General features: G+C 37.0%; 1 protein-coding gene across 1 annotated transcript; it reads left to right on the top strand.

Moving 5' to 3' along the window:
* The first annotated feature begins 5,946 nt into the window (after positions 1–5,946).
* LOC131953303 (pancreatic lipase-related protein 2) lies at positions 5,947–12,806 on the top strand. Its single transcript, XM_059316436.1, has 9 exons — positions 5,947–6,006; positions 6,342–6,417; positions 6,627–6,783; positions 7,467–7,698; positions 8,416–8,640; positions 9,045–9,139; positions 10,674–10,803; positions 11,301–11,375; positions 12,419–12,806. Exons 1-9 carry the CDS (start codon positions 5,952–5,954, stop codon positions 12,496–12,498), a joined length of 1,125 nt encoding a protein of 374 aa, XP_059172419.1. The 5' UTR covers positions 5,947–5,951; the 3' UTR covers positions 12,499–12,806.

Here is a 12,806-nt window from a genome sequence, read left to right on the forward strand (position 1 = left end):
CTTGCCTATATCTTAGAATGCCTTCAGTCTAACTACTTAATCCTATAATGTTCAGTTTAAAAACACATAAAGAATATCCAGGTTATGTTGTATATCCATGAGATAAAAGAAATAAAACACAACATATAAAAATTATGTCCCCGTGTTAGGTCACATAGAACATAACTGACACACGACAGTCCCTCCTTCGCGTGTGTGCTGTAGTCTACTCACCACTAAAGATGGGTGTAAAAAAACAAGATTTAGAGGAGTGTGTCGGTTGTCCACTTAAGATTTAATCACGTGTGTACAGTTCATGCCCACTTAGTGTCGGTGGTTATGTGTGTACAGGTCAAGTCTAGTTTGGATTGGTGTGTACAGGTCAAGTCTAGTTTGGATTGGTGTGTACAGGTCAATTCTAGTGTTGTACATGTGTACAGGTCAAGTCTAGTTTGGATTGGTGTGTACAGGTCAAGTCTAGTTTGGATTGGTGTGTACAGGTCAATTCTAGTGTTGTACATGTGTACAGGTCAAGTCTAGTTTGGATTGGTGTGTACAGGTCAAGTCTAGTTTGGATTGGTGTGTACAGGTCAATTCTAGTGTTGTACATGTGTACAGGTCAAGTCTAGTGTTGTACATGTGTACAGGTTAAGTCTAGTGTTGTACATGTATACAGGTCAAGTCTAGTTTGTATTGGTGTGTACAGGTCAAGTGTAGTGTTGTACATGTGTACAGGTCAAGTCTAGTGTTGTACATGTGTACAGGTCAAGTCTAGTGTTGTACATGTGTACAGGTTAAGTCTAGTGTTGTACATGTATACAGGTCTAGTCTAGTGTTGTACATGTGTACAGGTCAAGTCCTGTGTTGTACATGTGTACAGGTCAAGTCTAGTGATGTACAGGTCAAGTCTAGTGTTGTAAATGTGTACAGGTTAAGTCTAGTGTTGTAAATGTGTACAGGTCAAGTCTAGTGTTGTAAATGTGTACAGGTTAAGTCTAGTGTTGTAAATGTGTACAGGTTAAGTCTAGTGTTGTAAATGTGTACAGGTCAAGTCTAGTGTTGTAAATGTGTACAGGTTAAGTCTAGTGTTGTAAATGTGTACAGGTTAAGTCTAGTGTTGTAAATGTGTACAGGTCAAGTCTAGTGTTGTAAATGTGTACAGGTCAAGTCTAGTGTTGTAAATGTGTACAGGTTAAGTCTAGTGTTTTAAATGTGTACAGGTCAAGTCTAGTGTTGTACATGTGTACAAGTCTTCTTTAATTTGGTGTGTACATGTCAAGCCTACTTGAGTTAGTGTGTACATGTGTACAGGTCAAGTCTATTTAGAATCGGTGTGCATGTGTGTTTAGCTAAATTGCTGTGTTGATGTGTTTTAAAAAACCTATTTCAGGCACATCAAATAAAATGTATATTTTTATTTACAATAAAACTACAAGGATACTTGATTGCAACGTTGTTTAATCGTTGCTTTAATTTCAAATGTTATTAAATACATTGCTTAATATATATATATATATATATATATATATATATATATATATATATATATATATATATATATATATATATATATATATATACCGCAAGCAATATTGAGCTTAGCCAAAAGTGCGTAGTAGATTTCTGTTTGTGAGACGATTATAGTGGGATCTTTAAACGAAAGAAACGGCTAAAGATAATATTAATTTGTTAGTATCCGTGTAATGGACGTTTAAGGCCGTATGTAGTGGGGTGCTTAGGGCCGTATGTAGTGGGGCGTTTAGGGCCGTATGTAGTGGGGCGTTCAGGGCCGTATGAAGGGGGGCGTTTAGGGTCGTATGTGGTGGGGTGCTTAGGGCCGTATGTAGTGGGGCGTTTAGGGCCGTATGTGGTGGTGCGTTTAGGGCCGTATGTAGTGGGGCGTTTAGGGCCGTATGTAGTGGGGCGTTTAGGGTCGTATGTAGTGCGGTGTTTAGGGTCGTATGTAGTGGGGCGTTTAGGGCCGTATATAGTGGGGAGTTTAGGGCTGTATGTAGTGGGGAGTTTAGGGCTGTATGTAGTGGGGCGTTTAGGGCCGTATGTAGTAGGGCGTTTAGGGCCGTATGTGGTGGGGCGTTTAGGGCCGTATGTGGTGGTGCGTTTAGGGCCGTATGTAGTGGGGCGTTTAGGGTCGTATGTAGTGGGGAGTTTAGGGCTGTATGTAGTGGGGCGTTTAAGGCCGTATATAGTGGGGAGTTTAGGGCTGTATGTAGTGGGGAGTTTAGGGCTGTATGTAGTGGGGCGTTTAGGGCCGTATGTAGTAGGGCGTTTAGGGCCGTATGTGGTGGGGCGTTTAGGGCCGTATGTGGTGGGGCGTTTAGGGCCGTATGTGGTTGGGCGTTTAGGATGGGCAGATATTAGGGCGTTTTGGGGGCTATTGGTAGAAGTGCGTTTAGAGCTAAAAGTAGTGGATGTTTAGGGTTGCATGTGTTCTCTTGCGGAGGACTGTAGCATATACATCTGTGCCTATAGTTTACTAGTTTGACACTAGGATAAAACAAAATCCCTGTAATTTTACCTAGACAATAAACCATCAAGTCCAAATTTATTCGTGGCAAGAAAATTTCACAGTGAGTTCAGAACAGGCTGGCAGTGGTTGCCTTTACCGTGTAATTGACAACTCCCTTTTTAAATTTTCTTCTTTATTAGTTTCTACAAAAATTGGCATCATACTTTTACTTTCTTTACTTTAACTTAACAAGATCTTTAGTCTCAACTCAAGGTCTTCTATTTTTGAGTTTTTACTTTCTCGTATATACGAAGTACAGAGAAAGTCTTGTAATCGTGCAAAAAAAATCGAGATTTTTACAAAATAATAATAAAAAATAATAATAATAAAAAAACATAATTTTGCAATCTTGTCCGTATGTCTGTGTGTCTGTCTGTCTGTCTGTCTGTCTGTCTGTCAGTGTGTAAACACGATAACTTGAGTACCGTTACAGCTAGGTTGATGAAATTTCATATATAAGTATTTTATCAAAATCGTAGATCCGTATCAACTTTTGAGCGATTTCCAATAACCGGAAGTGGTACTTTTCCTACTTTGAATTTTTCAAAAGCCTATAAGTTGAGTACTATTTCAGATAGATAAATGAAATGTCACATGTAAGTAAAAGATCTAATTCTCTACCTTCTGTTAAATTTTGAGTAATTTCCGTTGACTGGAAGTAGTAATTTACGCTACTTCCGATTTCTCAAAAAACTAATGTAAATTTTAAAAGTACTAATAATATTGCGCACTATTATGCGCTTTTTTATTTGGCGTTCACTTGGTGTGCAATTAATTTGTCTACGAGATTTTATTCTATTTTTAAAACTTTAAGTATTTAAAATGGTTTAAAAATCATGCCTATAGCCCGAGTTCCCATCCCCTGTTATTTTATATAAGAATATTCGAGAAAGTTTAGGGGGGATCACTCCCGGTTTATTAATTGTTTATATTTTGAATACAGGACACCCCCCACTCCCTCCCCGCAGGTGAAATATTTGCCCTGTCCTAAAATTGATAAAATAATATCAAACAAAAAATATTCATTAACACATCCAAAAAAAATGTTATTTTATAACAAAAAACATATGCCAGATAGGAATGCTATACGAAATATCTGTTTCATTAATCCTACTTTTTTTTAGAAAAACAAAAAACTACTGTGTTGCATAATGAACTGTTATAATATTTCCCCCCCCCCTCCCCCCCCCCCCCCTCTCCACTGCCACCGGCCCGTCCATGCTCACACAACCAACACCGTCTGCTGTCGTTAGCAATCAATTATTACACGCATGCTCTCCCCTAGCGCAAGTATACCGGATGCTGAATTGGTTAGTTCCCCTTTCAGACGAATGTTGAAAACATCTCTCTGTTTAAAGTGTGTTGGGTTGGGTGCAGCGTTAGCAGTAAAAAAAAAATTGTGCCTAGATTACTTTGGTATTTTCTAGTTTATTTTTTTAATTAGGTAAGTAGAGATAATTATGACGATAATTATTAAGCTAAGGCTTAAGACACGTGTGAATATAATTAATTTGATGTATGAATATTTGCTTTTGTTTATGTTGGGAAAAAAAATTAAATTTAAGAAGAACTGCCCCTTTATAAACTTTGAACTTTGAATTCTATAACGTAGACATTATAATTGACTCTGACCCAGTTTATTTTTAAGTTAATGTTTTTGTTCTACAGAGTTCTTTCCCATTTTTTCAACTAATTTTTTTTAATTATTTAAATAGGTTATGTCCCCTGTTAAATCTAAACTCTGCTTGACCCAGAGTTAAGCCCCATGTTTACTCCCACGTGAAGCGCTCCCCTCGTAATTCACGTGTAGTGACGCGGTGGGGGGGGGGGGGTGTTCCACATCCGAGCACAGTTAGCCTGTTCATTCGCTCACATCACGTGCAAGCAGGTGAGTAGTGGTTTATTTTTTTACCTCGCTCTCTCTGAGCTACCTGTGTTGTGATATAAGAACACAGTTTGTTTTTGTTTTGTTTATATTTTTAAAAACATATAAATGTTAAAGCACTACAAGAAATGTTTATTGTTGAATATCTTTTATTTATATATTATAATTCAAATTATATAATTTTATAACTGTTAAATTGATGTTGTAGTTAGTTATTATTAGATTATTACGTAGTATACGAAACAGTGTAAAAATCACAAAATGCTGCGACAAGCAGTTCACTGGGCAGCCATATTGGTCATTTATTCCCTTATCGATCGAAAGGGCACATCTAAAAATAGCGTGGCGTCGAGCGGGTTACAAAATTTGTGGGAATTCTCTCCCCTTGCATAGGTCAGGGTAACTGGTCTGCTGGGAATTCTCTCCCCTTGCATAGGTCAGGGTAATTGGTATGCCATACAACAATATTATAATAGCGGATTTTTTTTTTTCCGATTATTTTGTTGTAATTGCCGAAACGGTCTAGTGAAGAATTGGCAGTGGTTTGTATGGATGTAATTATTTGATAACGATACTTTAATGCAATAGCAGGAGTCGGATATCGTGTTGTTTCCACAGGCGAATCCATGTAATCGATATGCTATTGTTTAACTTCAGCGATACTTTACACATTATAGTTGTGCTAGAGTTAGGATTAAAGCTCAGCTTAATTTTAGGATTTAGGTTAAAATATACTTGTAGATGATTTTAATACAAGCTCATAAGGAAAAAGCCTCGTAAGGAAAAATAAACAGGGAGTGATATCCCCTAAACTTTCTCGAATATTCTTAATTCACACTATGGGGGAACGGCAACTCGGGATATAGACAATATTTTAAATCCATTTTTATTTACTTAAACTTTTTAACATAGAATAGAATCTCTTAGTTCTGTGTTTATGTGTGTCCAGTGGCGTAGGCAGGGGGGGTTAGGGGGGGTCATAACCCCCTCTCGGTATATATATAAAAAGTATGAGGGGGAGGGGGTGCAAATCGTAAGTTTGAGGGGGGGGGGTGCAAATCGAAAGTTTGATGGGGGGGGGGGGGGGAATCGAAAGTTTGTCCCCGGGTAAAAATTGGAACCCCCCCCCCCCCCTTGAGACGATCCTGGCTACGCCACTGTGTGTGTCTGTAAACACGATTTCTCAAAAAACGTATGTGAATTAATAAATTACTATTAATATTCCGCACTGTTATACACATATTATTTAGCGTTCACTTGGTGTGCAATTTTTTTTTCTACGAGATTCTATTCTATTTTTTAAATTTTAAGTAATTAAAAATGGATAAAAAATATTGTCTATGTCCTGAGTTGCCAGTCCCAGTAGTATTATATAAGAAGATTCGAAAAAGTTTAGGGGAGATCACTCCCGGTTTCTATATACTTTGTATACGAGAAAGTAAGAAAGGAGTGTGTTAATTATAGTTTAATCCTAACGATCGTCATGCTCGTACCGAAATCGTTAGATTGTTGAGCGTGAGTAACAAATTTATTGAACTGTTTTTGTCAACAGGTGTAAGGATGTATTACGTCGTGTTCGTTGTCCTGTTCTTCAGTACGTCAACGGTAGGAACAGGTAAACACAGGGTGTAAATATTGGGGGGGGGGGGGGGCGTGTTTAAGGACATCTGCAGTGAGCAGGTTTATAGACATTTCAGAGTTCTTAGAAGCTGGTTGCTGAAGGTGTCGTTTTAAGCATTGGGAGGTGATTTCTTAACATTTAGGGATGATTGGGAGGGACTGTATAAACAGTAGTAGCTGTAGATATAATTTATATATACATATATATATATATATATATATATATATATATATATATATATATATATATATATATATATATATATATATATATCTGTATATGAATATGTGTGTATAATAATACGTTTATTATTGCCCTCTATTGGACAGATGAAGATAAAGTGAAGGATAATGTGAGTAAAAGAGAATCGTTACAACAACTTATCCATTTGCACCTGTTCACAAGGTAGGTCAGACATAACATGTTCACATTAGAATATTGTACATCATTAAGAGCGATATAGGCGTTCGCTGATTATATTGAAGCTTAAGGATTAATCTGAGAACTGTTTTTATACTAGAAGTCACAAGACATAGATTTAATTATCTGTTTACTGTATATGTGCGAGATTTACCTAAAGCCTGTTCAATAAAAAATGTACCACCACTACACAGAAAAAACGTGAACACTAGTGTGGTGTTGACCAAGGTGAAGGCTTTAAACACCACCCAGTTCAACCCGAGGCTGAAGACCGTATTCATCTTTCACGGATTCGCCTCGTCCATGCAGAACTCTTGGGTGCTGAAGATGAAGAATGAGCTCCTTATCAAGGTCAGATATGTCGTCTAGTCAAGGTCAGATATGTCTTAGCCTATCGTTTAGTCAAGGTCAAATATGTCTTAGCCTATCGTTTAGTCAAGGTCAGATATGTCGTCTGGTCAAGGTCAAAAATGTCTTTGCCTATCCTTTAGTCAAGGTAAGATATGTCGTCTGGTCAAGGTCAAAAATGTCTTAGCCTATCGTTTAGTCAAGGTCAGATATGTCGTCTGGTCAAGGCCAAATATGTCTTAGCATGCCGTTTAGTCAAGGTCAGATATATTGTCTGGCCAAGGTCAAATATGTCTTAGCCTATCGTTTAGTCAAGGTCAGATTTCTTAGTTTGTCATATTCTCAAGGTCAAATATGTCCTAGTCTATGGTGCAGTCAAGGTCAGATAAGAAAATATGATACAAAATGTGATACTAGAAATGAAATTAGGTAAAACTCAGTTATTTCTAACGCTTGTATTTACCCTTGAAGATATGAACGTGTGTGTCTTGAAATGTTCATTTTCCCCAGGAAGATTTGAACGTGTCTTATATGTAACCAGGAATGTTCATACTTCCCCTTGAGGACATAACATGTGTGTTTTAAAATGTGCATAGTTCCCCCTGGAATGTTTGAACGTGTGTTTTAAAGTTCATATCTCCCCAGTAAGATTTGAACGTGTGTCTTGGAATGTTCATATTCCCCAGGAAGATTTGAACGTGTGTGTTCTAGACTGGGCCCACGCCGTCCATCCACCCGACTACGTCACGGCCGTCCTTAACATTCCTGTCGTCGGGAAGATGATGATGCAACAAATTTCACGCATGAAAGAACTTGGCCTGCACCTAGATGACCTTCACCTGATTGGTCACTCTCTGGGCGCCCACTTGGCTGGAGATATTGGCAGAAGATTTAACGGCAGCGTCGGGCGTATAACAGGTGTCGGGAAACTTTTCACGTTCTTTGACAAAATAAACAACTAGATGAGAAATAATGGTTGACTATTTGATATTTTCCCGTTTAACTTTTGACTCATCCAGGTCGCTCGTTAGAACATAATTAACGTATTGACAGATAATTTTAAAAATATAAACTTCTTTTTCGGTTGATCATGTAGTATAGTGGGGGAGGGGAACAGAAAACTTTCAAAGACAGGGGGGGGAGTGGTTAAAGAATATATTTTTCTATACAATTTTTTTTTTACTTGGTGCCAGGAGGCACAGGGGCTTTTAACACTAGGTCAAAGAGCGTTTTTCTTCAACCTGTTAAGTTTTTGAGTGCCAACATGTTATGAAAGAACTGGTTGTGTGTGCCAGTATCGCCCTACTGAGTACACACCCCTGTTTTCACGGCAAGTTAAAGCGATCCTTGCCTTATCTTAAACATCCTGTAACATATCTATAACAGATCATAGGTCGCAAGGGGATTGTCCATACATGACTTCAAGCAGTTGGTGAGGGAATGGAGGGGGGGGGGTAAGGTTAGGCTAACAGGGTCAATATCTGCGGTTTTATCGTTACAAAACAGTGTGTTATAATATTTTTCGAGAAGTTGTTCCATTTGTTTTATATGTTTAAAGTACAATCAAAATTTGGATTTGGATCCAAAATTTTTATCATAACATGTACCTTCATAATATCATGGTTTACTTCATAGGTCTCGACCCTGCAGCCCATTTGTTTGAAGAACAATCCAAGAACGAGCGTTTGGATCCATCAGACGCCGAGTTTGTGGATGTGATCCACTCGGATGTTGCGAGGGTAACTCTACCGTTTGGGGGGTTCGGCATCTTGCAGCCTCTGGGTCACGTTGACTTTTACCCCAACGGTGGGCTAGTACAACCCGGGTGTAATGACAAGTACACGGGTGTATTCCCCACAGGTAACGGGATTGTCCTTATAATCTAATCCATAGGTGTAAAATCCTTACAGGTCACACGTGTTAAACTGAGATGTACACATTTGGAATTATAAGCGCTCGAGGTAACGATTATAATGACCGGTAAAATACTTGAAAATTCATGAAGTAGGTGAAGTAGAGTTCATTTGACTTTCTTTTTTTTTTACCCATGATGCTTTTTATTTGTCGAATTTATTAAAAAATAATTTACCAACAGCAATAATAGTTTTATCAAATATTTTAACTGATGTCACAAGTTTTTTTTTTCAAATGTCACATTGTGAACAAATGCCACATTTTAGATGAAACTAGCTGATTATGTTTACTACATAGGTGGCGTATTTTATTTGACCAATAAATAAACGTAGGTGTTGTGTATTTACCAGGTGGAGTAGAGTGCAGCCACAGAAGAGCGGCAGAGTATTTCATGAATTCCATCAACACGATGTCCCCGTGTCTATCTCAGGGATGTACTGGATATGTAAGTACTGGCACACATAGTTACAACTTTATAGCTGACATACATAGTTACAACTTTATAGCTTGCATTTATAGTTACAACTTTATAGCTTGCATTTATAGTTACAACTTTATAGCTTGCATTTATAGTTACAACTTTATAGCTGGCACACACAGTTACAACTTTATAGCTGGCATGCATAGTTACAACTTTATAGCTTGCATTTATAGTTACAACTTTATTGCTGGCATTCATAGTTACAACTTTATAGCTGGCATTTATTGTTACAACTTTATAGCTGGCATTCATAGTTACAAATTTATTGCTGGCATTTATAGTTACAATTTTATTGCTGGCATTTATAGTTACAAATTTATTGCTATCATTTATAGTTACAACTTTATTGCTGGCATTTATAGTTACAAATTTATTGCTAGCATTTATAGTTACAAATTTATTGCTAGCATTTATAGTTACAACTTTATTGCTGGCATTTATAGTTACAAATTTATTGCTGGCATTTATAGTTACAACTTTATTGCTGGCATTTATAGTTACAAATTTATTGCTAGCATTTATAGTTACAAATTTATTGCTAGCATTTATAGTTACAACTTTATTGCTGTCATTTATAGTTACAAATTTATTTCTAGCATTCATAGTTACAACTTTATAGCTTGCATTTATAGTTACAACTTTATAGCTGGCATTTATAGTTACAGATTTATAGTTGGCCTTCAAAGTTACAACTTTATAGCTTGCATTTATAGTTACAACTTTATAGCTTGCATTTATAGTTACAACTTTATAGCTGGCATTCATAATTACAACTTTATAGCTTGCATTTATAGTTACAACTTTATAGCTTGCATTTATAGTTACAACTTAATAGCTTGCATTTATAGTTACAACTTTATAGCTGTCATTTATAGTTACAACTTTATAGCTTGCATTTATAGTTACAACTTTATAGCTGGCATTTATAGTTACAACTTTATCGCTGGCATTTATAGTTACAACTTTATAGCTGGCATTTATAGTTACAACTTTATAGCTGTCATTTATAGTTACAACTTTATAGCTGGCATTTATAGTTACAGCTTTATAGCTGGCATTCATAGTTACAACTTTATAGCTTGCATTTATAGTTACAACTTTATAGCTTTCATTTATAGTTACAACTTTATAGCTTGCATTTATAGTTACAACTTTATAGCTGGCATTTATAGTTACAACTTTATAGCTGGCATTTATAGTTACAACTTTATAGCTGGCATTTATAGTTACAAATTTATTGCTAGCATTTATAGTTACAAATTTATTGCTGGCATTTACAGTTACAACTTTAAGGCTGGCATTTATTGTTACAGTTTTATACCTAGCATTCATATTTACAAGTTTATCGGTTACATTTCTAGTTACAACATAATCGGTTGCATTTATAGTGTTCTATTAGGTTGGTTTGGTGATTCATAGATACAATAATTCTACTGTTGTCACGTGGTTCATGCTCACATTTTCTTGTGTTCAACTCTTCAATCTATACTTATTTCAGAAATCGTTCCTCAACCACCAATGCTCCCAATGTTCCAACACATCCTGTAACGTCATGGGGTACCTGGCCAGTCCACTCAAAGGTTTGGGCCGGATGTACCTGCAGACCAGATCGAAACCCCCATACTGTGGTACGGTATTATATATGTATGTGTGTGTGCGTGTCTGTGTGTGTGTGCGTGCGTGCGTGCGTGTGTATGTTTTTTCTTCACCCCCTGGTAGATGAGGCTCATTAGGTGCGGATAGTAGCCCCTCTATGGTAGAGAGAACTCGGAAATCAAGCCAGAATGAAGCCTTTTGTGCGTTAGAATTACTAACTCAGGTTTCCATTCCGCAGTTGCTAAGACACAGAGGTAATATCTCTACCTTAAGAACATCAGCTGTGTGGAGTGGTGGGGTTCAATACTTGCACAACTTACTGCTCAGACTTTGCGCCTTGATTTTCGAGGCAAAATAATCAAGTCGCCTCTCAGAATAAGCAGGCATTTATTAACTTGGAATTTTTTTTGTTAACAACAGGGAAATAGAAAATTGAGTGTTTGTTTTCGTCAGTGTATCATCCCCAATGAAAATGGAAACTAATTTTGCATTACAAATAATATTTTGTTTTTTTTTAAATTCTCTCCAGATTTTTACAACAGAAATTTGACCGAGTGCAGGATGTGTCCACCGGTTTTTGACCCAAAAGAAATAGGACATGCACGTTCGTACAGGTTTCATTGTGTCTGTGTGTGTCTTACTCTGTGTCTTCCTCTGTGTCTGTGTGTCTTCATCTGTGACTGTCTGTGTGTCTTCCACTGTGTCTGTGTGTCTGTCTGTGTGTCTGTCTGTGTCTTACTCTGTGTCTTCCTCTGTGTCTGTGTGTCTTCATCTGTGACTGTCTGTGTGTCTTCCACTGTGTCTGTGTGTCTGTCTGTGTGTCTGTCTGTGTCTTACTCTGTGTTTTCCTCGGTGTCTGTGTGTCTTCATCTGTGTCTGTCTGTGTGTCTTCCTCTGTTTACACCTCTATCCATTTAACTAATCAATTACGAGATTGCATTTAGAAAACACTGATTGGTTGCTTGTTGAATTACAAGAAAGAAAAATAAGATAATGGTGTTAGCTGATGCAAATAGTTCACTTTTCGAACCTGGCTGTCCATATAAGCAAGTGCAGTAGAGTTCACTTGTTTCTGTGGCCTCGGCACTTGAAGAGACAGTGTAATCCTCACAATGCCCAGCCACCTTTACTTTCACTAATATAAATTACGAGCTCAGTAGGGTTTGGTGGACACATGGAGGTTCTACTGACTTGAACCTGGATTCAAACTCGAGACTTTCGGGTTATCGGCCAAACCCTCTACCACTAGGCCACGCCGTGTCACAATTACCCTTGAAAATAGCAAAAAAATGTATATTTGACTTATAATACACTATATAATAAAATAATAAAACTACCTCCTACCCCCTCAAGGTATACAATAATTACTAAATTCCTTTCATATCTTCTGGTGTAAACCATTCAGCAGTTCTACCTTTTCATACGACATAGAATAAAACAATTAATAACATCTGAACAGATTTATATATTCATCAAAATTTGAATCACAAGTTAACCCAAAGGACAATTTCATTTATTAAATCCTTAATATATTTTTGACTTGGATTTTATTATATACGCCCCCCCCCCCCCACACACACACATCAATCCTCGTGATAAACCAATGCCAATTATTTTTTAACATTTTAAATGTGCTTTGTTTTACAGCATACGGTCAGGGTGTTTCGTGGACATCACAGTCCTTCTTGATACTTCTGTGTTGTGTCCTCTCGGTATTCATTCGATGACAACAACTTCGTGCCAATATTTAAGTATTATATGGTCCCCATTTTCAAAGAGAGTGTGGTATATTGATGAATATCTCAGATAAAATACCACCATGGCAAATTTCTGTTTTGGTAACCGAATTGTGGAAATCAAAAAGCGAGCTTTAATATTGTATTTTTGTATGATTAATGACGGATATTTTTCTGCTTTGATGTTTTGTATTTAATGCTTTTAATGTATTTCATATATTGGTTAGTATTGCTGTTTATCAATGTATTTTAAAAACTTTAAATTTAATATTTTTAATAATAAAGATGTTACATGTGTG

Source organism: Physella acuta, unplaced genomic scaffold (assembly GCF_028476545.2).
Source record: "Physella acuta isolate Inbredline_101_S28 unplaced genomic scaffold, ASM2847654v3 ptg000916l, whole genome shotgun sequence".
NCBI classification, from domain to species: domain Eukaryota; kingdom Metazoa; phylum Mollusca; class Gastropoda; family Physidae; genus Physella; species Physella acuta.